Below are 26,322 nucleotides of genomic sequence, written 5' to 3'. Positions count from 1 at the left end.
GACGTGTTTTCCAGCGTCTGCAGCTGCACTGCTTCTCGATGGCCTTGAAAGTCTGTCCTGCTGCCAAGCTACACTGGGCAGGGCAGCTTGGCCTCAAACCGTTTTCAACTTGGCCCACGTTACAGGTGCTTCTCGCATCATGCGTCTCGCATTTGCCTTGCACTGTGTTGGTGAACGTTATTTGTGTGGAAGGAGTTTGGATTCGTCATCTGAGCTATTTCCCACCCAGCTACAATGTCTAAAATCCCTTGTGCATATATATATATATTTTTTTTTTTTTCTGCATTACCACAGGTACTTTTGCATGTTTTGCAAAGATATTAGGACTCTGTCGATAAATATGATGGAACATGGGATTTTGAAACGACCATTTTATCAAGTGCTCAGCTGGGAACATCAAACAGACCAACACTTAATTCCTGTTGTCGCTTTTGCCTGGACAGCCTTTCTTTGTCTTGGTGTCAATGAATCATCAACTTGGGCTGCGAGACGTATGATACCACCCGGGATTCTAAATTTATGAAAAGACATTTGCTTATCAACTTCCTATTAACTCAGTAACACACAGATGAAACGCCCATAGTTGTCCTTTGAAAATTTAGGCCAAGGTTACATTTACCCAGTGATGGCTTCGTTGTTGGAAGCGATAGGTCCGTGTTGTAGGTGAGGTGGGTCCTCACTCCCACGTCTGTTTACTTCACCTTTGGACGTCCGTTGAGACACACATTGGTCTCAAAGTCATTTGGGTACACCTGTACACCATTGGTCATCAAGAGATTAATTTTTGTTGTTGCTCTTTTTCTGTCCCGAAACCTTCTGGATGTGGCTATTTATTCATTTTGATGATTTATGAACCAGAATGTTCATAAATGGGAGGGCAGGCATGACCTGGGTCTCGCAGTCCACGATGCTCCTGTTCCTCCATTTTCCTGCTTGATGTCCTTTTCTTATTTTCTAATGAGAGCTTTTTAATTTTAAGTCTTTTGTCAAAAAATGTGTCACAACTAATATGTAAAGTTCTCACAATTTTTTTTAACTCATTTGTGTTTCAAAATACTTGAAACAGGCTGTTGATGCAAATACTCATGAAATGTTGGAATATGGAGGAGGAATTACAGCAGAAATAAATTGTACACTTCCCTAATGGATTCCTTATTTATTAAAAATCAAACAAACAAACAAAACTGACACTGATTGTCGGATGACAGCAGGCAGTGTAAATGGGCACAACCAGTATGGACATTGGTACATCAACAGATTGACAGTCATTTTCTGGACAGCTGTAATTCTTTCCTGGTATCTTGTCCTGGATTTATTGTCCTATTTCATCTCAGGATAGCCCTTTGAATATGAAATAATACAAAACAAAAACAGTGGGTTTTTTTGGGGGGGGGGGGGTGGGGGGGTTCTGTATACAAAGTTAAGGCTCATGGAATAGCTAGAATTTTGGGGGGGGGTTCTGTATATAAAGTTAAGGCTCATGGAATAGCTAGAATTCTGAACGCAACAGAACAAAAGGAGCAGCAGAAAAGGAGGGGGAAATGCCACCGACAGGGCCAAAATGACAAACTGGACGGAGATGGACAAACAAGGGATTTTGGGTAAGAATGAGTGGTGGAGGAGGATGCAAGGGGGTGGATATGATGGATACAGAAGCAAACTCTTAGGAAGGAAAAATTGGAAATTGAGAAGGAGTATGGGGGGGCTTGGGCTTTAACGGGGGTAGAAAAGATTATGGTTTTGGATGGGGGATGATCTGAGATGGTGGTGAATAACTATCTTGAAAACCTGGAGGGAAGAATGAGATTGAAGAGAATGTGGAAGTTTGTTCCACAGTTGGGGGGGAGAGTAACGAACGAATGGACATGGAGATTGATCCTGGATTTCGGGTGTTTCACGAGAAAGGGGTTGATGGTGGACTGTGTGAACCCTTCAGAAACCTGGGGGATGTGGAAGTGGGGGGGGGGGGTGGGGAGGTTGAGAACAAATCATGGAAAGAGCAGATGATGTAAGAGCAGAACAGAAAGGAGGTGGAGGAAGACAAAGAGACCACTGACCTGTCTGCAGTGGAAATGTGATAGGCCCATAAATTTGTTGTGTGTATGTAGCAAATATTGTTGAAGGCTTTACGAAGGTGAGAACACACTATAAATGTACGACTTGATGAGATGAGCATGAATGAGTACAGGACAGTGTGACTGAAAAGACTAACATAACGTCGGGCTGACCGTTCATTATAATGTGCAAGTCAATTGTTAAATGCCTGGAGCTCTTGATACAAAATTTGTGTGTTTGAGGTTACTTGTTAATTACGTGTGCTACCTGCTGTTGCATCTTATATTGCCATGAAATCGGATTGCAATTCATTTTGTATTTGCAAGCAGGTGGCTTTATGGACAGGTTGGCTCATTGATTGAAACCATTGTTGAAATCTACATTTTAGGAGAAAACATGGAGTTTTTTTGGCAAGCTGCTCTTGAACAGAGAGACAGGGCTGAAGGCTTTTTGTCAAGGCGGACCTAGCAGCTCGTTCTGAAAGTGCGAGGGCACAGCCTTGGTGTGTGATCCAGGGAAAATGGGCTCTGTGGGATTAACGGCGGGTGTCCTGCATCCTGCTGTGGCCGTGTCCTTGGGCCTTTGTCTCATTGTACCAGCCCACCTCGTGTGCTTTGTCACCATGAGCCACTGAAACGTCCCAAGCCATTAGACACAGTTGCGCCACAAGTTGAGTGATAAGGTCCCAGGTTGGTGACGGTATAAATGTGCTTTTCTTTCACACACATGGGCGACCTATCTCTTGACATGGCAAAGCCTCGGTGGTGTTTGTTGTTTGAGAAGTGAGGTCTGATTTGGGTCTTCGTGCTGTTGTCGAGGTGAACTGGTCTGATTAGACCTCTCAGTAAGTCTTTATTGACTGGCAGGTGTTATCCTTTTGCACAGATAATGTTGATAGATTGTCGGATCAAATAAAAGGACAAATGCCATTTGGTTTGGAAAATGGACCGGAATGTAGGCCGCTGGTTGCATTTCATGGCCAAATCTATTGAATTGATAGGGAAAGCCGACTACTTATTTTGCAAGCCACCGTGAGTTATTGTGAAGCAACCATCTTTTACCATAGAATGGTTAACCCAGGAAAGAGTGTAGGTGAGGTTAGATTCTTATCCTTCATTTACATACCGGCAAAATAATGAAACAAACCGATAGGACTCTAAAAATGCAGAATGCAGCTGTACACGTCTGGTGACTTTCTCTGGATCATCCTCTCATGTCACATCCATTTTGCAGCATCTTCATCGGCTCCCTATGAAACACTGGGATACAAGCTCTTGATTACTTATAAGGGAAGAAGTAGTGATCAAGCTCAAAAATGCATTTCAGAGGTAGTCCAAGTTCATGTCCCCAATCGTTCCAGACTCCTTTTTTAGTCAGGTATTGCCCCTCTTTTTTGGGGGGGAGGAGGGGGGGTTGAGGATTCATGTTCTATTGAGCCAATGGACTGTCCAGGCCATCCCTACATAACAAGTCTACCGACTAAAAAGTCGATCTCGAAGGTCATGGGGAGGGTGGGGTATAGGTCTTTAAGTGTGTGCGCGTGTGCACGTGCACTTTTTTTGATGTTATTTTGCAACACCCAAACATCATCATAATGGTACATTTGCATAATGTACCCATGTTCCCTTCAACATGTACTTTTGGCATGTTGAACGTCTCTCGGTTTCGTCTCAATTAAATGTCAAAAACCAAAGCTCATTAGAAATTTGATTCACAGTCTCTGCCTTTTGAAAAGTTTAAATGGTGCCGTGGGTGATTGTGCATCGGGAAATGATGGGGTGAAGGTGGAGTGGGAGTTGGCGGACGGTGGGGCAAGAGTGCAAAAATGTACTTAAATTCAGGAACTGCATTGCTAGTATTGAAAAAGTTCAAATTTGAATTCTCACTTCAAGAAAAGCAAGTGCATAGCATCACCTCATGATTTGAGAATATGTTTCTTAGGACTGTTTGTGTGTGCCTCGTGTGGAGGTCAGTTTTATTTTATAATCAATAAGAAAGTCGGCAAAAAAAATAAAACGAGGTTGGATAGGGTGGTTGACGATCAGTTGTTCGAGAACCTTGAAGGTCGAGCTCAACAATAACCTTTATTTAAGTCTGTTCATGGGAGACAGGGTCGTTTTTAAGTATTTTTTTTCTGTTCCGTCGAACATTTCACTCTCCAACGATTCGTACCGCGAGCATGTGGGGCGATACCATTGTTTATTTGATGTTATTTCCGGTGTGCAGGGGGTGGTTCAGTCTAAAAAAATCTTCACTGTTGCTGCTAATCACGGTAGCTTTATGAAGAGCAACAGCTACGTTCACAGTTAAGATGTGCAAACTCTACTAAGCTTCCTGCTACTAAAATGGACCCGTCCTTCAGACAGATTTATCAATGTTTCCATTTGTCGAGACAAAATTTCCCCGTCCGTCTGACGACCGTGAAATGTTGCGTCCTGGAAGGTAATTTTGTTTGCTTTTTTTTTTTAGTAGCCTCGATGCATTTATTCAATAAAAAAATTTATCGGGACTTAATTTTCTCGACCAAGTGATGAGAGACGTATGTGAACCTCATGGGGAAAGAAGGTGAAGCACTGCTTGTGATGAGCCCTTATGCAAATCCAGAGGAAAACTATATGAAGGAACGAATCCATAATTGGTTTGTTACCTCCGTCACGGAAGATGGGCGGAAAGTTGTGCTTTCATGTCTCTGTCTGTCTGTCTGCTTGTGAACGGGATATCTTAAAAAGTTGTGGACCGATTTTGACGAAATTTGATGGGCAGATTGAGTGTCTGGCAATGACTAAATGATTGGATTTTGTTGAAGATCCGGATACAGATCTGGATCAGAGAATTTTTACAGCGCGTGCGCTGTATACAATTGCATCGAGTTTGAAATGTCCCCGGCGTCGTCTACCACGTCTCCGGTGGGTCCTGTGTCCCCCCCGTCCCTCCCCCCCCCACGTGCCTCAAGACAGCCAATGACGGCCGTCCGGTGGATGCAGTGCGTAACCTCGACGGAAATGGCGACAATTGACGGAAATACCCGAGTATTTCAATGAAAATTTGTGAAACTAATGTGTTATATAATGTGAAAACCATTTAATTTATTGCTTGACGGAAAAAAAAAACGAAGAAACGCTCCCCTCATGTACGAACGAAAGACGTCATTTCCGTCCACCATGGCATTTTGCGCCGAACACAGAAAGCTAAGTTCTTCTTATGCCATCATTCTCTTTAATATTAGCCATAAACAAGTGTTTTGTCATGCATTAGTAGTTGAAATTTACTTACAACAAGAACGAAAAAATAAGCTCCTCAGATTCAACAAGAACGAAAAAAAAAAACCCGAAAACATCACGTGCAGGACAAGACCAATCAAGCTGAAGGAAACAATACTGTAACTGCACTGCTCCTGATTGGTCAAGGGACACCACGTGTGTTGCGTGGGTGGTGTTATGCACGAGGATTCCAGGCTAAGTTCTTATGCCATCATTCTCTTTAATATTAGCCATAAACAAGTGTTTCGTCATGCATTAGTAGTTGAAATTTACTTACAATCATTCTTTTGCGGCCTTCAGCCACGCTGTATCGAACGATTTCATTCCTTCTGTGATATATATAAAGGTGCTTATCACAATAATAACAAGATTTTTACATTTCAAATATTAAGTACGCTTTTTAATTGTTTTTCAACTGAAAAAGCATAAATTGCATATTTTAACATTAGTGTACTCATTTGATTCACCACACGTGCTGTATTGATGGATTTCACTTGTTTTTCTGTGATTCTTCACCATTGAGTGATAGGGCTAAGAACGATCTATATATAACAGGGTGTCTCAAAAGGTTTATGGACAGATTCGGGCAAAACTTGGTGGACAGGCTTGGTTTATGACGAGGACAAATCGATTCAATTTTGGTGAAGATCCGAATCCGGATACAATGGTGTACGAGGTGCAGTGGAACACGAGAAGCAAGAGTGTTAGCATCAACTCCGCTTTATTGCGCGTCCGGATGTACATTCCTGCCACCACTAGCAGGCGAGTCATGATATACGAAAACCCAATCACGTGATACAGCACACTCCTCCCCTCGTAAAATGACAAGTCAAATGATGAAAGGACAATCATAACATGAGCAGCTGAAACCAATCAACACTCATAATCCTCCAAGTATCGCGGCCGTACCCTGACCCGCCTTGGACGGGCAGCGCCGCCTTACAGCCCAGGCTCAGACGCCTCCCGGCTCGGTCGAAGTGACGCCCTCGCCAGACTCGCGCCATCCACAATAACAACCGCCCCCGGCCGACCAGCCTGCCCGACGTCCCCGGGCAGGACTGAATCGGACGAAGACCCCCTGGGCGTCGGCAAATCCGGCCCTGGTGATACAATGTCTGGCCACAGCGACATTACAGGTGGGGGTCCCACATCGTTCGTCCCGGGGGAGTGTGTGGGGGGGGGTGACGCTGAACAGCTATCATGCATTTGGTCCACGTGCCGCTTCCACATCTCCCCACCATCAGTCCGCACCATGCAATTTGCCGGCCCCAGTACCACAGAGACCACAGCCGGCACCCATTTGGAACCGTGGAAATAATCGCGCACCATTACCCGCTGTCCCACATCGAAACCGCGCAGCAGCGTCGGACGCGACACCGTCCCACTCCCCGACCCTCCAGGTCGCAGCAAATCCAGTCTGGACCGCAATGCCCATCCATAGAGACGAATGGCAGGCAAATCACCCGTGACAGGATGAATCGCGTTCCTGTAATGGAGCAAAAAGACATCGACCACTGTCTGCACAGGTGTAACACCCCCCTGCGCAAAGCCTGTTTCAACATCTTAACAAACGACTCAGCCTGCCCATTCATCTCAGGATGATACGGTGCGGACCTTAGATGTCAAATACCATTTTGACGCATAAACTCATCAAATATACATGCGATGAACTGCGGACCGTAATCAGCGACCAGGATCTCCGGTAATCCTTTATTAGCAAAGATCATCCGCAGTTTCTCTACTGTAATGTTTGCTGATGTATGCTGCATTACTACAACCTCCGGCCATTTAGAGAATGCATCGATCACAATCAAAAACATTTTGCCATTAACCGGCCCCGCAAAATCTACATGGACCCTCTGCCAGGCTCTGCCTGGGGTCAGCCATAGCCCCGAGGCTCGATGCGGGTTATCAGCATCTGTTTGGCACGTGGTGCAACGCTTAACCAAATGCCCAATGTCTTTGTCCAACCCCGGCCACCACAACAGGCTACGAGCAAGACTCTTGGTCTTCATGACACCAAGGTGACTGACATGCAGTTCTTACAAACACCGCTGCCTGAACTTTGGTGGAATTACCTTCCTCATTCCCCACATAATGCACCGTTGGACCAACGACAGCTCCGATGCGCGCGACGTGAAAGGTTGAAATGCCGGTGTCGAAGGTAGATCGCTCCAATTCCCCGTAGAAATCACCTGGACGACACGGGCGAGCACCGGATCACGAGCCGATTCCACCGCGACCTGTCTGGCCGTGATCGGCCCACTTTGGACCTGGCCCAGCGCGAACACATCGACCCGGTCGGCCGACTCAGACGCAGCTGGACCCTCCGCACACGGCAAGCGTGAGAGCCCGTTGCAGTTAGCATGCTTCTCGGTGCTTCGGAACTGAATATCATAATCGTAAGCAGCAAGAAACAGACACCACCACTGTATTCGCGCGGCCGCTACCACCGGTACCCCGCGTTCGGGTCTCAGGATGAATTGAAGCGGTTTGTGATCCGTCTGCAAAGTGAAATGCCGCCCCAGCAGGTATTGATGAAACCTCCGCACACCCCAGACGAGGCTGAGAGCCTCGCGCTCGATCTGGGCATATTCCCGCTCTGCTGCGGACAGGGTCCGGGATGCAAAACAAACAGGCCGCTCGGAACCATCGTCCATCCTGTGGGAGAGCACTGCCCCGATGCCATATGCAGAGCTGTCGCATGCCAATAAGAGTGGACGCGCAGGCTCGTAGTGCACGAGGACCGTATCCTCTGTGAGCAGCCGCTTGACGCGTTCGAACGACGCCTGGTGTGCAGGCCCCCAAGCCCAGCGCTCGTCCTTCCTGAGCAACCGTGTTAACGGCGCAAGTTGTGAGCTGAGCCCGCGCACGAACCTTTGGTAATATTGGGCCATACCAATGAACGAGCGCAGCTGCGTCTTGTCGCGAGGCGGTGGCATGTGTTGAATCGCCTCCACCTTCCGAGGACCTTTCAACAGCCCCTCCGGCGTGATAATGTGCCCGAGGTATTCCAAGCGCTGCTCGAAGAACGCGCACTTGTCCCTGTTCAAGCGCAGGCCGCACGCTTCTAGCTTTGTCAGCACTTGGGCAATGTTCGCAAGGTGCTCGTCCGCCGTTTTCCCCGCAATGAGCACATCGTCCAGGTAGGTCTGAGCGGGCAGGCCAATGCAAACCTGATCCATGGCTTTCTGCCACAAGGCTGGGGCCGAAGCAATCCCAAAACAGAGTCGGGTATATCGATAGAGCCCTTGACACGTGTTGATTGTCAAAAGCTCACTACTCCCGGGATCCATCGCCAGGTGAAAATATGCATCACTCAGGTCTAGCTTCGTGAAGTATTGACTCCCCGCCAATCGCGCATATATTTCATCGATTGACGGCAGTGGATATTGGATTAACCGTGGGTTAACCGTGGATTTGAAGTCCCCGCACAATCGGACGTCTCCATTCCGTTTCAGCACCGTGACAACCGGGGTTGCCCAATCTGAGTATGACACCCGTTCGATCACTCCACAGGCCTCCAGCCTACCTCCGCATCCCAAACACGTCCGCGGGGTCACCTCGCCGCACGTGCGGCCGCGCGGCGACGTCCGACCCGCACCAAAGGTTGTGCGCGCGTCCCGCGTGGCCGGTGATGGCCCGAACATCCTCGCGAGTCTGATTGACCGCTGTAGCCGTGCTGACCGCCGAGTCGAATGTAATTGCTTCAGCCGTAGAACCGCCGAAACCATCTTCGCATCTTGTAAACCAGCAATAAAACGATCTCTGAGCCGAGCTGGACGCTCCCCCGCCGTGAACTTGCAGGCCACGGAAGAATGCTTAATCCGCGCCACGAAATCAGCGACGCGCTCCTCTGCACTTTTCGAGAGGCGATCGAACTGGTATCGAGTGAGCTGTAATGACTTCTCCGGCGCCATGTGTGCTTTCATCTTCTCCACAATGTCCCTAAACGACAGCCCGTCATCACGGGGCTTGTCCGGCACCACCAAATCACTCAGTTGTCGATAATGCTGCGCCGAAAGCGAAGCGAGCAAGATTTGCTCTCGTCGACCACATCATTCGCGTGGAAATAGCATCCCAATTGCTCCGAAAACAATTCGAAGTCGTCTCCGATGAAAACGGGCACATGTCCGTTTTCAACCATCCTCGTCAGCCAACTATGGTGTAAGAGGTGCAGTGGAACACGAGAAGCAAGAGTGTTAGCATCAACTCTGCTTTATTGCGCGTCCGGATGTACATTCCTGCCACCCCTCGCGGGCGAGTCATGATATACGAAAACCCAATCACGTGATACAGCACAGATACGAGAATTTTTGAAGTGATTCTTCACCAAAAACGATATATGGGACCAAAACAATATACATCAGTATCTCAAAAAAGTTATGGACGGGTTATGATACAACTATGTGGATGAGTTGGTTCGGCAACAAGAACAAGCAGATTAGATTTTGGTTCAGGTCCGGATCCATATCCGGCCTATCAGTGGGATACAAACTGTAAACTGTTCATCCTGGTGGAAGTGTGCGCTCTAACAAGTGCCATTCTAGTTGGACCTGCATCTGGAGCCTTTGGCCTGAATCCTTTGAGTGCATCACATGTAATCGTTCAGCACACAAGAGCTCAACTGCTTTATCCACCTTCTTGGTTCCTTCCATGTTGTCCTTAAATTCACTTGAGTCATTCCAGAGACTTGTTTCTATCAAAGAGAACGGTTTAGTCGCCATTGTCCATCACAAGTCGACTGACTTACATTTGCTTATTGGGTGGTCGCTCGACTACCCTCAGTCTCAGGTTTTCCATCTGTCTGTTTGTTTGTATGTAATGGACAGCTCTGGAGGCCAGAGGAGTCAACCGATTTTGATGAAACTTGATTGGAAGGTTCATACCAGGATCTAGTTGTATGCTTTTGCGCACCGTTGATATGGACGTCACCGTTGCCTCGCAACGGGACTTTGAAATTTTTGAAAAAAATCCGATTTTTTTTTTTCATAAATCAAAAATCGGCTTCCGCGCTTTTATGCGCACTATAATCAACCTCTTTGTCAAAAAATTTCAGCCCGATCCATCAAAAACTGTATGACTCGTATGCAATTATATTAATATATGCTTTCACCCCAATGTTCGCATTGGGATTCCCTAACGTAAGGTTAGGGAATCGAACACAAATGATCAATGGACAGTTGCTCGTCATGTTCCTATATGGAACAATGAACAGCAAAAATGCCATTTGATGTGTTCTCTTCTCTACATATTTCAAATTCGCCTTAGTCTAGCGACCACCCATGTCGCCTACCGGCTTGTTATTTTCTTCCTCTCACCACCCCCGTTCCTCTCCCTGTTAAGAGTTCCCTGCGATATCCTCAATTTCATCGAATCAACCGTTTGTGCAGATCGTTCTGATTTCAAAAAAAGTCCAGTCGCTTGCTTTGAAGGCCACACGCCTAAAATGTCACTTCACCTTCCTTCCTGCGGCGATTCGCATGCCTCCTCAACATTTTGTTGAGAAAATCAAATGTGTTGTTTTTCCTCCGATGCAAAAGTAAATAATGCCAGATTTTCAGCGTGCCATTTACAATTGAGCCATTTATAAACGACTGGTTGCCTTGATGATTTTTTTTGTAGGGTTCTGATTTCATGGCCAAAAACTTGGGGCAGTTTGGTGCAATTATTTTGTTTTGTGAACAGTCGATTTCTGGGGTAAATCATCTATTTCCATGAATTTTTTTTGGGGGTGGGAGGAAAGGGGGGGGAGGCGTGCATGCATACGCTCATTCATTCAAGTTCAATAAAAGAAATCGAGAGTTGCTCTTAGTACAACTACGCTGACTCTGCTACAAGTTGGATAGAGTAGACGACTTTGTCTCAGGCTGAGACTAATATAACTGAACATGTTTCATCATCATTTTCTTTGTAATCTTATTTTCCTCGATAAATAAAGCTTTATATACCCACCACCCAAAGAAACCTCTGATAATTTTTTTGGTCCAAATATGCACACTTTTTAAATTTCTATTTCCCCACTTTGCCAATCCCTGACCATATTGAGTTTGGGAATTGTACTGATTAAGAAGAATCTCACCCCACTGGAAGTTCTCTTTTCTTCATTTTGTAAGCTTCTTCAATCCTGACAGGTGATCATTAGTCATTAATTATATTGTGCTTGATAGTAGTACCAACGAAACCATCTGTACATACTTGATGTGCTTTTACTTGTATTTATTTCATGAAAGTTCGTCTTTGTTTTCAATAACAGTAACTTTCCAATTTCCTACTTTAACCTTTTGCTTTTCCTTTTACCCAGCCTAAATGTTTGATTTGATTCCTTTACTCTTACTTCCTTCAACACCCCATCCCCATTTGCTCATCAAGAGTGCCTTGTTATCATGCAAAACACTAATTATCTCGATCACAGACCAACCCCCTCCCTGACTGACCCTTTGCCTTTTCAGCTCGTCCTCGAGAAGTTTCGCCTGCACAAAAATATTTCGAGGGCAGAAGAACGAGAACGAGAGGCGAGACGAGCTGCCGAGCGATCGGAGAGGGAACAGCGAGCACGACGGAAATGCGAGGAGGAAGCGGCAGCAAAGAAACAAGCCGATGAGCCACGCATCACGGAGCTGACTGCCGAGGAAGCAGAGAAACTTCAACAAGAAATAGACCAGGTTCCGAGAGCAAACATCCCAATCGGATACCCATTTTGCTTTGGTTAGTTTGCATCATGTGCACATCAGTTCCACATTAACCTGGGATTGATCGGCCTTGTATGGGGTCAAATGGTGGCTTCCTGAAGGTGCAGGGAATCTTACCTTTCTTTTTCGTTTATAAGACCTTGAGTTGGTTGTTTTGTACATTTTGTACATTGTGGTTCTCACAACTTTAATATTGAAGTGAATAACCTAAATAATGTTGTTGTCCCCCCCCCCCCTCCATCCCCAAATCATTCTGCAAAGCAGCAACACGACAAAGAGAATGTGAAGAATGATTTGGAAAAATGTGTGGATGTTCATGAGTCTGGAACTAAGAAGGTGATTACGGTTGTTGGCACATTCACCTTTAAACTTTGATCATCCCTTGTTGATTCGACTGGGAAATTGAACACTTAAGCTGGTGGAGTTTATTTTTAATTCGGGGTAGGATTGGTTGGTGGGGGGAACATTAGGTTTCACCAATTTTAACAAATGTGATCGCATTTTAAAATGGGGAAACAGTCGGTGATTTTACTCACCATTTCTTTTCACCAACATCATTAGCCTGTCTGCCTGCTCAGTAGGAGGTGTGTGTGTGTGTGTGTGTGTGTGTGTGTGTGTGTGTGTGTGTGTGTGTGTGTGTGTGTGTGTGTGTGTGTGTGTGTGTGTGTGTGTGTGTGTGTGTGTGTGTGTGTGTGTGTGTGTGTGTGTGTGTGTGTGTGTGTGTGTTACAAATAGGCCTCATTAACCCCTCTGCTGTGCTGCATGAGATATGCCCCGTTTTTTATACGCCCGATATATATGTATATATATATATATATATATATATATGTATATGTGTATATGTATATATGTATATGTATATATATATATATGTATGTATATATATATATATGTATATATATATGTATATATATATATATATGTATATATATCGGGGCGTATTATTATTTATTTATTTTTAATCACTTCCGTGTTTATTTACCATTTGACCTTCAGTGCGTCTGTCCAGGCCATAACTTTTATCATTTGAGCTTTTGTCATCAAACCTTCAACAAACATTTATTATGAGAATATGGAGAACACAAATGAATAAAATTTACATTGTAAATTTTTTTTTTTTGAAGCTGTTGTTGTTTTTGACAAGTTTAGTTTGAGTACAAATCAGACGCAGATGGGCTTTGCATTTTGAGATGCTCGCTAGTTTTCATTGGGTTCGTGAATGATGATTAAAGATCTTTCTATACCAACCAAACATGGTTTGATCAGGATGAGGATAATGAATGAAGCAATGTTGTGTTTTTTTTCAATGATGCCTTTGTTTTGTGCTCTTCATTGATGCACAGGAAAAGGATGTGGATGAAGAAGAGGATGAGAATGACAAAGGCAAGCTGATGCCAAACTCTGGCAATGGCACAGACCTTCCACACTACCGATGGACACAAACTCTGTCTGAGGTTGATGTACGTATCATTGGTGCTATACACGTGGAGAAATAATGTTACGAATCTGGAAACCATTCGCATTCACACATACGGTTGACCCAAAGTTTAGTTATCGTTAAGTATATGTGAATAGTTAGAATCTCTCCCCTATGTCTAATGGGAATTTCATGTGTGCGCTGAGAGTTTCTTTCTAGTTGGTCTTCTGCATTAAATCCCCCTTGACTCCTTCAGCGCCATTACGCACGTGTTTCTGGCCACGGACATAGGCGGGGGTGAGACCACCTCAGGGCCAACTCCACCCAGCAAGATGGAATGTTCCCCTCGTCAAATCGGGGGTAAGGTCACCTCAGGGCCAACTCCGCCCCAGCCAGATGGAATGTTCGCATCGTCCAATGAGGGGAGGACACTGATCGCCCGACGCCCCCCGACCAATCCGGAGGCGAGTTACCTCAGAGCGCATCCCTCCATCCGCCCGGGTGAGGGATAAGAAAGGTGGCGAGCTGTCTCAGCGGGTCTTGTCTGGCCTGGTCTGTGGTCCTTTTTGGGGTCCCTTTTGATCAGTGGTCTTTGGTCTGATCTGGTCGTCTGTGGTCTTCGTCTGTAGTCGTCATCTGCGGTCGTCGTCTTTGGTCTCTGGTCTGCGGTCCTTTTTGGGATCTTTTTCGGCGTGCCTTGGTGGTCGGCGGTCATGTTGGTGCTCGTGGTGGTTGTGGTGCTGGTGGTGGTCATGGTGGAGGTGTTTCGTGGTGCTCGTATCGTCGTTCGTGGCAGCCAGGATCGTGGGCTCTTTGGTTTCTGGTTCGTGGGTTTGAGTCCCACCGTGGTGGTTTGCGTTGGAGCACTCGAGCTGGGATCCCCGTTCCCGTCCACAGACTCCGAGCTCCACAAGTGCGGGTCTGGTGAAACCGCTCGAGACGGCCAGGTACCCGGCCAGACTCTGACCCTCAGCTCGCCTTCCATTCCAAGCTGAAGGGCCGAATAAAGACCCACGAGGTCCATTTCATTTTGGGTGTGTGTGTGTGTGTGTGTGTGTGTGTGTGTGTGTGTGTGTGTCTGTGGCCAGTCTGATAAGTAGAAATCGTTTAAGTGATTCCATTGTACATTTGCTGGCATTCATATTCGTGGTTAAGTCTGCTCTGTGTTTCCCTCCCTATTACCTTGTAAAGAAATAAACTGTTAAATGTTCCAGTTCGTAGTCTGTGCTTTCTTTCATTGCCCCAGTATGGTTTGGGCTTGAGAATTAGGGAGGCCGATTGTGCCGTAAATTGTCATTTGGGCCGGCGCGGCTTTGGTAATTTCCGCTCTGTTACGCCGGATCCGAGGCGGTAACAACGACTCGGTTCGGACAAAGCCGGCTGAGGGTGTGGCTTCCCCGGTATCTCGACCGCGCGGCTAATTAGGTAAATTGGAATCAGACAAAAAGACCCTAACCGCACGGTCGAAATATTGGCGTCCACGGTCCATTAAGCGACCTGTCGACCAGAGTTATTCGGAGTGACGACCTTCAATTCCGGTGTTCGGTAGGAGACGGCCCAACTGCTCCGTCTAGCGATCGTCCTCGCCACCGAACCCGGCATCACAACAATAAAACTACAAGGGTAGTTATAGTTAAAGAAAGGCACCATTTTAATTTGCTTTTCAATTTTGCAATAAATGATGTCAAGGGTAACTTGAAGCTTTCGTCGAACACTAGAAAATGACTTTGGCACAGGGTATGATTCTTTGCAGTGATTATATAAAATGGCAGTGCACTTAACTTTCTCCACCAAAGGTTTTCTTTCCGTGCCAAAGCAGTTGTGCTAATTTGTTCTACTTTATTTATTTATTTTTATACTCTTGAATTTGTCTTGACCCATGTAAGTCTATTACTGGATTGTATAAAAGGTCCTTAAACTGAAGTGCACCAAGTGGGTGGGAAACGAGGATCATTGAGGAACTGTAATGTAAAAAGGTCAAATTGAAGCCATGACTGGTGGGAACGTTACACTTTTGGAAAGTTGATTGTGGTGGTTGTGTGCGAATGTGTCTTTGTGTGTGTGTGTGTGTGTGTGTGTGTGTGTGTGTGTGTGTGTGTGTGTGTGTGTGTGTGTGTGTGTGTGTGTGTGTGTGTGTGTGTGTGTGTGTGTGTGTGTGTGTGTGTGTGTGTGTGTTTGTGTGTGTTTGTGTGTGTGTGTTTGTGTGCTTGTTTGTTTTGTGTTTGTGATAGAATTGTTAGGAACAGTTGTGTATGAAAATAGCGATGTGTTTGTGTGTTTAAAAAATAAAAAAAATTCGGGCAAATACGACCTGAGTGTGGAAATTGGAGATCCTTTTGACTTCTTGACTTGACCAGCCGATTCGAAGGTCCCGTCGTCGAGCATGGAACTGGAAATGACATGTTGAACCATAAAGTAATTTTAACACACTTTTACCTCTGGAGTCGAGAGTCTAGACTATGGTATTGAAAATTGCAAAAGTAGATAATGCCTGATTTCAGCTTATCATTGAATTTTTGCATTTTGAAATTCAAAGTGGGTAAATTATGTTAAATAATTAAATTATTCATCCTGCTATCATCTAACAGTGATCAGGGCTCTTTCCTCATGGTGTTAGATGTACGCTCAAAGTAAAAAAAAAAAAGTATTTTGATTCTTTTTATTTATTTATTTTTAACATGTGCACAATGCGGAGGATTATTTCTTCTTCTTCGTTGATATACTTCAATCCTTAGCAAAGCATGTATGGAAGGTCTATTATAACACTTCAAAAACGAAAAAAAAATTCAAAATGCCTCCATTCACTTGCAAGAGAAGCAGAAGCCATGTGGCTGTGACCACAAGTTTCCTCCAAGCTCAGCATATTGGAACTGCACTGCATTCAACCAGAAACCATAATGCTCACACATCGTTGGTTCCAGCTGCTCTTCAAGCTCAAAGCTGTTTGTTGAGCAATTACTCTCTGACCGAACTTGTGGGGAAGCTCAAAGTTTTTGTACTCGCCTTTCAGCCAACTCATCTGGGTTCAGATCCTGACCTGACTCATCAACTCACCACCCTTTAGATACAGGGGCATCACATAACATGAGTCATCCTTTGGAGGGACGTGAACTGACATTTGCCGGTGGACGTTAATGTTCCCACAAAAAATTTTGATGCCCTTTTGAAAAGAGTAGGTCTTTATATGTTGGTACTGTGGCTAAATCCAAAATCTCTTCCTTGGCTACTTCTGCAAAGAGCAACGGCAAACCACCCTGTGTATTCTCCATCTCGTGACTGCTTTGGCAGCACTGATGGTGTAGAAAGGGCAAGGCCGACACTGCGTTTAACTGACGTTAATGTTCCCACAAAAAATTTTGATTCCCTTTTGAAAAGAGTAGGTCCTTATGTGTTGGTACTGTGGCTAAATCCAAAATCTCTTCCTTGGCTACTTCTGCAAAGAGCAATGGCAAACCACCCTGTGTATTCTCAATCTGGTGACTGCTTTGGCAGCATTGATGGTGTAGAAAGGGCAAGGCTGACGACGGAGTGGAACTTGAGCACAGAGTAAAGCAAGACTCCATTTAGAAGACTGATCTTCCTTGTTTAAAAGAAGGTTGGAAGCTTCCAATTAAAACGCAAATTGCAACTCACTCTGACCATTTTGACAAAGTTGTCTTTCAAAGCGTTGGATTGAAAAGTAACATCACCTTGACCTTTTGGGTTTCTTCACTTTGGCTCATTCTCCTTCCTTTAACGCTTAAGTGTGTGAGTTGATTTTCTATTATAAAACATAACTTGGTAACTGATGTGTGTATGACTGTTCACTGATATACAAGGAGATTGGATAACTTGGTAAACTATCATATGCATAAATGTATGAGTTCAAAAATGTTCACCCACATGAATTTATTTTTTTTGAATCCCAGTTAATCTAAAACGTCATATTATCAAATTATTTGGACAGTGACGAAAGATTGAGGGTTACTAATTTGCGACAGTTCGCAAGATCTGTTCTGGGTTCTGGGTTTGGAGCGTTGGCTTCCGGTTCTGGGTTTGGAGTGTTGGCAGATCTCCTTCAGGACTCTCTGCTGACGATCTCAAAGTTAAGTTTCCGGTCGTTATCTGTCCCGTTTTAACTGTTTATTTTTTCACCTGCATGTTACTGTGTGTTCCTAGTTCGGTTTTGTTTCAAAAATCGTGCTATTTTGTGAGTTTTCGTCGACCTTGTCTTCCCGAGTGCTTGAGGCCTACCCATCGTTCCCCTCGGTGTACGATCATGTTTATTTGTATTTTCTCCCCATTACGTTCAATTCCTATCTTCCCCACTTTCCCAACGTCCCCCATCCCTCGCAACAAAACACTATTTGTTGTGTTAAATAATAAAAAAAACTACCTTTCTTCTTGCACACTCACGAGTCTCGATTTTTCTTCTTCCTCTTCTTCTTCCTCCTGCCGGCACACCATCTTTATTCAACTGAGCTGACCCCTCTCGCCATTACCTTCACAATTTCTTCCTATCTACAACCTTCCATTCCTGAATCTTACCTGTTCTTCAAAAATACATCAAAAAATAATAATCTTCCTTGTATCCTTTCGATCTCCACACCTCCTGTAACCACGTCTCTCTCTCGACTCTTCCTGGTACTTTTCATCGACCCAGCAGCTTCACACTGTGTTTAACGTACAAATTCACCACACACTTCCACAATTTTACTTCAACCTTCCATTTTCCAAATGTTACACAATCCTTATTTAAAATAAATAATTTCACTTTTGACGATACACCTCCCAGAGCCAAGTGCTTCTCCCATAACCACGTGATCTGTTTCGACCCCTGCGTTTATCGATCCAATTTCACCATTCACCTCACGATTTTTTTCTACATCACTTCCATGACCTAATCTGATGAAAACTCTCTCAAACAATAATAATAACAATAAAATACTATCTCTTATAATGCTTCATCTTCTACTATCACACGTGTGGTACTCTTTACTGTATCATAATGCAGTACTCTTCTACTATTTAAACAGACTGCTCTCAATTCGACCTTTCCTTCATACCTTGCCTAAAAAATCCAACTGTTACAGTGTTTCTTCTCTTCATTCTCTGAATTTGCCTTTATTGCATCCATCAAGAAACGTGTTTAATCGCATCTCTAACCTAAAACTGAAAAAAACCCCAGTTTGCAATGAATGTTCACTTTCCATCAACCATTCCTTTTTTTCCATTTTCAGTACCACCTCACCCCTCTCACCCCTCACTCTTAAAGCAACCATCACACTTCTCCCTCCAAGCCTCCCTCTCACCTCTCTCAAAAACTCCCCCCTCACCATTCTCCCACCATTCACCCCCCTCACTCAACCTTCTCAAAGTTGCCCCCCCCTCTCAACCACAAAGCTGCTTCCTTCCACTGCCCTCTCACCTCCATCTCTTCACTCCACCTCTTCACTCCACCTCCTCAAATCCTCAACTGCCTTCCTCCCCCTCTCATCCCCCTCTCCCCCAGCACCTCAGAGCCTTTTCTCCTCCTCATCTGGCCCCTCCCCAAGCTATTCTGCAATCCCCCACACTATTTCAACAACCCTCCTTACCTCCTCCCCTCGTCCCTTGTCCTACCCTCCCACCCCCTGCACCCAAAGCCTCCTCCCCTCCCTCTTCATTAACAGTGTGGACCTCAAATATCTGGGGCATTCGCTAAAACCTTTCAGATCTTTCCATACAAGTTGCCACTGACAAACCAGACATAATCTGCCTAACAGAAACTTCCCTCCCCCAAGACATGTCTGACTCCCAAGTGTCTCTCCCTGGTTACTCCCTCCTCAGGTATGACAGACCTGAGCTTGGTCCTGGTGGAGGAGTTGCTCTCTTCATCAAAGACTCTATTCCTCACTCTCCAGGCACTGCCCTCACTCCCCCACCCCCAGGAATACCTCTGGCTATGGCTTCCCTCCACTCCCACCTCATGTTTATATGTGGACTGTACCGTCTACCTAACGGTGTTGACTCCATCGACACCTCACTATCCGAAAACATGGACCAACTTCTATCTTCTCATCCAAACTCTCTCTTCCTCATATGTGGCGACTTCAATTGTCATCATGCCAGTTGGCTAGGTGTGGGTACCTCTCTCACCTGTCATGGCACTTCAGCAAAAGCTTTCTGCGACTCATTGGGACTGACTCAATCGGTCAACTTCCCGACCCGGGTCTCAACCAATGGTACTCCATCTCTTCCGGATCTGATTTTGACAAATTTTCCTGACAATATCTGCTGCTCTTCCTCCGCTCCAATTGGTTCTTGTGACCACATCCTTGTCAAAGTGGACATCTCTCTGGCTATTATCAGAGAACCACCTCACTGCCGTCGAGTCTGGCATTTTACTCAAGCCGACTGGCAGGGTCTCCAAGCAGCCATCAAACTTATAGACTGGTCTCCGCTCGCTACTTTCTCCAACATCAATTCATTCTAGGAATTCTTTCAAAGAAACTTGCTCTCCCTCATGCACAGATTTATCCCCTCTCGTCTTCAGTTGTCCTTCCCTTCCTCCCACCCTTGGTTCACTGAAGCATGTGGTGAGGCAGTTGTCCTGAAACAACTTGCCTTTGCCTCATGGAAAGCAAACCCAACTGAGGGTAATCTCAGTTCCTTCCATAAAGCTCAGAACAAGTGAGCTTCAATCTTCAGGAAAGCCAGAAAACAGCATCTTTCTAACCTCAAGTCTGAACTTTCAAACCTCTCTCCCTCTTCAAAATCCTGGTGGCATCTAATCAAATCTGTTTCTGGTGTATGTTTCCCCTCCATCCCCTTCCTTACTTCAAATGGCTGCACTGCTGATACCGCACGTGAAAAGGCTGAATTCCTAAACTCGGTGTTTGCAGCTGAATCTTGTGTCCAAAACCCATTGCTTTATCTACCCACCTCACCCAGTCACACCCAATTGTCCCTGGACTCTGTCCTTTTCTCCTGACAAGGTGGAGAGCTTGCTGTCAAACCTCGACTCGGATTCTGCAACCGGTCCAGACGGCATCAGCCCACGTGTCCTAAAAACCTGCACTTCTGCTCTTGCTCACCCTGTCTCTGTTCTATTCATCCTCATTTGCTCAAGGTCATCTGCCATCTGCTTGGAAATCAGCAAACATTACTGCCCTGCATAAAAAGGTGCAAAAATAGATCCCTGCAGCTACAGACCAATCAGCCTTCTCACATTCATCAGCAAGGTTATGGAATCCATCATCGCTTCAGACATTAAATTCTTCCTCTTCTCCAATGGCTTGATTTCTGATCATCAATTTGGTTTCAGACCAGGTCACTCAACCCTGGATATGTTGCTTCTGCTCTCCCAACAATGGATGGAGGTCCTCAATGCCAGACATTAAATCCGAGCCTTATCCCTGGACATATCACGTGCTATTGACACGGTCTGGCACCCTGCCCTGCTCACCAAACTCTCATCCTATGGTATCCAAGGCCATCTCCACTCATGACTCACAGACTTCCTCTCCTGTCGCAGTCAACGTGTGGCCCTAAATGGAGTTCTTTCATCCCCTCTTCCTGTCCAGGCTGGAGTTCCTCAAGGTAGCGTTCTGGGCCCTGTTCTTTTTCTGGTTTTCATCAATGATCTCTCCGACTCTCTGGAAAATCCTCTATTTCTCTTTGCTGATGACTCCACCCTCTGCTGTACCATCGGTCACCCCTCAGACTGGCCAGCAGCAGCTTCTTCGCTCAATGCAGATCTGGGTAAAATCACAAACTCGTCCATCACGTGGAACATGTCTTTCAATCTGGACAAATCTCACACTCTCACTGTCTCTCCGAAAGGACCGTTTTGAAACCCCCTCATCCACTTTCTCAACAATCCTCTGGAAGATGTCCTTTCTTTCAAGCTTCTGGGTCTTACTATCTGCCATGACCTTTCCTGGGAAAGCCACATTTCAAACCTCACCTCCAAAGCCAGTCGCCGACTGGGAATCCTTCATCGTGCAATGTCCTTCCTCGGCCCACATGAGCTCCTGACCACTTACAAAGCTTTCGTCCACAGCCTGATGGAGTACTGCTCTCCCCTCTGGGCTGGTGCTCCTGCCTTCTACCTTTCTCGGCTTCATGCTGTGGAAACCAAGGCATTTCGGATCATTGGCATCTCCTGCAATGAGGCCGAGTCCTTGCGCATCTCACTCTCTCACCGTAGTCTGGTCGGTGGTCTTTCTGTCTTCTCCAGTCTCCTCTCCAGCCTCACCCCACCTGCTCTCTATCCGATTTGTCCCCACCACATTTCCGCAGGGCGCTCAAGGTCCGCCAACAAACCCTTCTGGTAAAATTACCAAAATCACGAATCACTGCTCACCTTCACTCTTTCATTCCTCATTTTTTCCCACCTTTGGAATAAACTCCCTCACTCTATTCAATCCCATTCTTCCCTCCAAGCCTTCAAAACAGCTGTTCACCACCACCTCTTATCATCCCTCATCCAAATCCTCGATCTTTTCTTCCCCCAATAATCCAGCCAAGCCCATCTACTTCAAATTCCCTGCTTTCCTTCCTGAAAGTTCCTGTAATATCCATCTTGTATTCCCCATGTTCCCCACCTCATCCCTCTCCCTTCCACAGATCTCCTAATGTCTCTGTTCCCCCCTGTTTTGTCCTTCCCACTCCGACCCCTCTTGTCTCATGCCCCCCTTGCTGTGCGTTGTCTGTTGGCTTTCACACGAGCCTTGACAAGGTATACAAAAAAAAAATCTGCATTTTGACTGCGATCACAGCCTGGACTGTCACTAATTTTGTTCGACATATTTTTCTCTATCAGGAGCATGCCTCCATTTTAAAGGTTCTTCTGTGGACGCGTTTTCATTCAATGTTTGCAGGCAGTTTTTACGGTGCCAAATAATGCATGCGCTAAACTTGGTTATAAACAGCTTGGTTAGATGCACAAATCTCACTGCATTTGTGTGCTTTGGCCTTGATTGGTGGCCAATCAATATCAGACCGATCGACATCCAAAGATAACAAAGTTGTGCAATTGTATAACTGCCGGAGCTTTGTGTCGGTATGTATTCTGAGCAAGGCAGGCCATAATCAGGAAGACTCTCACACCGTGCCAAGCTGGGGACTCGTTCTACTCATCTTGAGTGCCATTGGACGTTCAAGATTTCATAGTGTCTTGTCACGAAGAGTCGGCAAGTTCTCGCCAGCATCCTGACCAAGGTCCAAATTCTTGCCCTCACCTAACGTGCACTACATGAGCGGCATAGCCACGCTCCATACAATGATGCAGCTCGCAGTGATGTGGTGCACACAAGTTGTATGGTGGACCACAACACAAGAATACGTGGATGTCAGAGTTTCATTGTTAAAAATTAAAATATTAATTGCTGGCATTTTTTATTCTTAAAATTGCTAAATTGCTAAAAAAAAAAAAAATTCCGAATAATTTCAAAATGTCTCATGATATTTCTTCAAACAATTCTTGAGAAGTACGATAGGTATTGGGATGCCTCTTATTGCTTGATATGAGGAGGCCACCCCTCGTCGGACTGACTTCCACACCATTCTTTTAGCCATTTTGGTTTTAATTTTATTTCATGTTTTCCTGCTGGTTTTCCCATTCATTTCTGATATTGTCACTTCCTTGTACCCGTTAACACAGGATTCCTCAGAGCCAGGAATCTGACACACACTGGCCAGAGAGATTGTAATCGGCCTTGTTTCACACATGTGATGTGTGCCTCTGCAATGGGAAGTCCTCACCTAACCCTGCCTACAAACGAGGAATTTACACGTACATAATTAATGTCTTCCCTGTCTATAAATTACATACACTGCCTCCTCAGTGTCACGTGTAGCAAACGACATACTCTGACAGATCCTTGTTACATGGCAATCTGACCGACTTGAAACAGACGGACAATACTACACTTGCCATAGTTTAGCTATGGATGCCCCCCCCCCAAACCCACTCCCCTTTTTCCATGTAACAATACTGTAGGTTGATTTGAAACCTTTGAAATTGCAAGCTGTTCATGTGTCGATTAAGTAATGTCTAATTGATCTCATGGTGGCCTCGAGCGTTGCGCACTCACCTTTCAGTTGTCGCGGCTGGGTTAAAATCCCGACCAAGCTAGAAACTGTTATCTTGGTGTTTCACAGGCAGGGTGATTCATCAACGTGTGTGGCGTCCCTCCGACTGACGGTAAACTGGGTGCCCTATCTACCCACTAGTTGGTGGACGTTAAAGATGCCCACAGTGTCCTTCATGAAGAGTAGGTGAGCTATCGCTGGCACCATGGCCAAATTACAAATTCCTGCCCTAACTACTGCTGGGAAGGCAATGGTAAACTACCCCAGTATAGCCCTTGCCAAGAAACTGTTTCAACAGCATTGACACTCTGAAACAACATATGGTACATTAGAAAGAATGGATCTCAACTTGACAATGTACCTTTTTATTTCTTCTGAATCGGCCCTGCATTCAGCACAGTCACCAGGCTTGAAGTCCTTTCTTCAGCAAACTTTCATTTGAATCGTAACCGATTCTTTTGTTCACGGCAAAATTGAATCTGGGGTTTCCTCGAAGTGAGGTGGTTTCAGGTCCAGCCTCTGCTGCTTCAACCTGCAAATAATGTCGTCGTAACTTCCCCCAACATTTGCAAAGACTTTGTATTTGGAGTTGCTCTTTGAGTCTCGATGAAAAGGTTGAAACTTTAACCAACGGTTTGTCTCACTTGTGCTCGAAACATTTTTCTTTTCTTTTTCATTCTGCCAAGTAAAATTGGCTCCACCAATTTCTGGCCACATGGGTCCCTATGTAATTACTTTATAGTCTGTAAATGCACAGCAGATGGAAAGCAAGAGTGCCTTGGCAAGACTTCTTGGCTTTTGCAGAGAAGTTTAGCATAGTTTGTCTCCCAGTGCGTACGTCCACTTGGCTCAGTTTAAATGTAGGCCTTTGCCTCAACGGTCTGTTTCTGAGCTGGCAGCTCCCCGTTGCTCCAACCAGATGTGACAGGGATTTGTCAACAAGGGTGGAGGTACCTTTTGCTGAATAAACAGCTGTTTTGTGGAATGCTCAAAATGTTTTTCTGCAACTGCAGCTGCAGTGTTTTTATTGACCTTTGAGATTGGGTGTCTTTTTCTGGCAGAAATTGTCTGGAATTGTGTTGTTGAAGAAAGTAATTTCGTGATTATATGATGTTGCCCACCAGCTGTACGTACCACTGAATGTGGGATATCGGGTGAAAGGGCGCGATGTGACGTGCAGCATCGAGAGGAGGTGCCTCTCTGTGGGGCTGCGTGGCCACAAACCGATCGTCGAGGGCAAGACCTACAATGAGGTCAAGGTTGAAGAAAGCTCGTGGCTTCTGGAAGACGGCAAAGCGGTGGTGGTACATCTCGAGAAGGTGTGCATACCTTTGTGCGTTTGTCCCCAGAGTAGGACTTGTTAGTAATGCTGTGGCTGTTACTGGTGTACCCATTGTGATGAAGGGTTTTCAGAACCTCATGTTTCACTGCCATGATCCACTGAATGAAGTATTAGCTGCAGTTCATGTCCTTCAGTGTTATATCCCTTTCAAACGACAATTTGTTCTCAGGGACATTACTGTTCCTTTGGCAAGTTGGCCTATAAGATTGTGTGGGGCATTATCCTTTCACCTGTGCACAGAGGTAACACAATCGCACATTAGTATGTTCACGAGGCACTTGAGCTGCTTGGTGTTGTGCGTACAATTCCTGTGTTTAGGTCTCTCAATTGGGAGTGTATGTGGAGGGGGTGGGGGGTGCCAGGCTGTGTTGGTATTCTCAGTGAAGATTGAAATGAAAATACTTGTCAATAACAAGAGTAATAATAACAGAAGCACCAGTAACATGCCTATACACTCATTTATCATCACTATTACCACTACTACTACTACTACTACTACTACTACGTCCTGTCCTGTCACGCCATACATCGCATGGAGTGGATACGATTTGTCTTCAAACAGTTCTAACTTTTGCAAGTTTTTGTGCGAAATATGTAAATTTTACTCTCATCTTCTTTTCGACAGTATTTATTTTCTTTGCCTTCGATTTCTGCCAGAGTTTACACTCGTGGTGAAAATGATTGCAGTTTATAAGTGTATATATTGGTTTTCACGTCGCAGTAATATATTGCACTAACCTATTCGGCGTTTAAATTATATAATTAAGTTAATTATTAAACCAAGTTGATGTGAAGTGTGCTACAATAGAAATAACTTGTTGCAAAATAAATCCTCGATTATTCCAGTCAACCAGTGTGACTGTCACATGGGCCAGCATTTTCCCCACAGGTCAAATCTTTGTTTTGTCTACCATGTATGAAGGCAGAGGAATGTGACGTATGCGGCCGGTCCAACCTTCATTCCGTTCTCTTAACAGAGTGCTGGAGAGTTCGGCACTCTTTCCAATTAAGGCATGCTTTGAACCGACACTTAGAGCGCGAGAATGTTTTCTGCACGATATGAGCTGACGATATGGATAGGCTGTTGGATGTTGTATAGAAATGGGGGTCGGGGTGAATTGAAGCGAGTCTGCCTCTTCACTTGTACGATGATTAAGAGGAACAGGAACTTGATGAAAATGCAGCCTTGACTCTGCAATAAAACAAAATCACCTGCTGTTTCTAGCGTTTGAACACGGAACATGCGAGACATGCTGGGATGACGGTTCATTTGAGTTTGTTTGTTTTTTTCTCTCCATCTGCAGATAAACAAAATGGAATGGTGGAGCAGAGTGGTTACGACAGACCCAGAAATGAACACTCGCAAAGTCAATCCAGAGAATTCAAAGGTAGGATTGTGTCCGTATGGACGGCTAATCGCACGCACATTGCTTTGTCACATTTATCTGTGCACTTGTGTTGTGCGTGCAGTTTGCCTGTTGTACAAAGAACTTGGATACA

The 26,322-nt window shown here is 45.3% G+C and overlaps 1 protein-coding gene across 2 annotated transcripts in view; it reads left to right on the top strand.

The window, feature by feature from the left end:
- NUDC (nuclear distribution C, dynein complex regulator) overlaps positions 1 to 26,322 on the top strand; it is a 113,686-nt gene that overhangs the window by 60,568 nt on the left and 26,796 nt on the right. Inside the window, exons 3-7 of one of the 2 annotated variants that reach the window (XM_085859934.1) lie at positions 11,768 to 11,980; positions 12,272 to 12,343; positions 13,351 to 13,467; positions 24,605 to 24,799; positions 26,127 to 26,210. In XM_085859934.1, the coding sequence (XP_085716060.1) occupies positions 11,768 to 11,980; positions 12,272 to 12,343; positions 13,351 to 13,467; positions 24,605 to 24,799; positions 26,127 to 26,210 (681 nt within the window). Of the gene's footprint in view, positions 1 to 11,767; positions 11,981 to 12,268; positions 12,344 to 13,350; positions 13,468 to 24,604; positions 24,800 to 26,126; positions 26,211 to 26,322 lie in introns of both variants that reach the window. The other variant, XM_085859933.1, reaches the window with a different exon arrangement.

The sequence above is a fragment of the Eptatretus burgeri genome, chromosome 16 (assembly GCF_056783735.1).
Source record: "Eptatretus burgeri isolate ZD-2024b chromosome 16, Ebu_testis_v1, whole genome shotgun sequence".
Classification (NCBI taxonomy): Eukaryota; Metazoa; Chordata; class Myxini; order Myxiniformes; family Myxinidae; genus Eptatretus; species Eptatretus burgeri.
The sequence above is the reverse complement of the archived record's forward strand: the minus strand, read 5'-3'. Positions and strand labels throughout refer to the sequence as shown.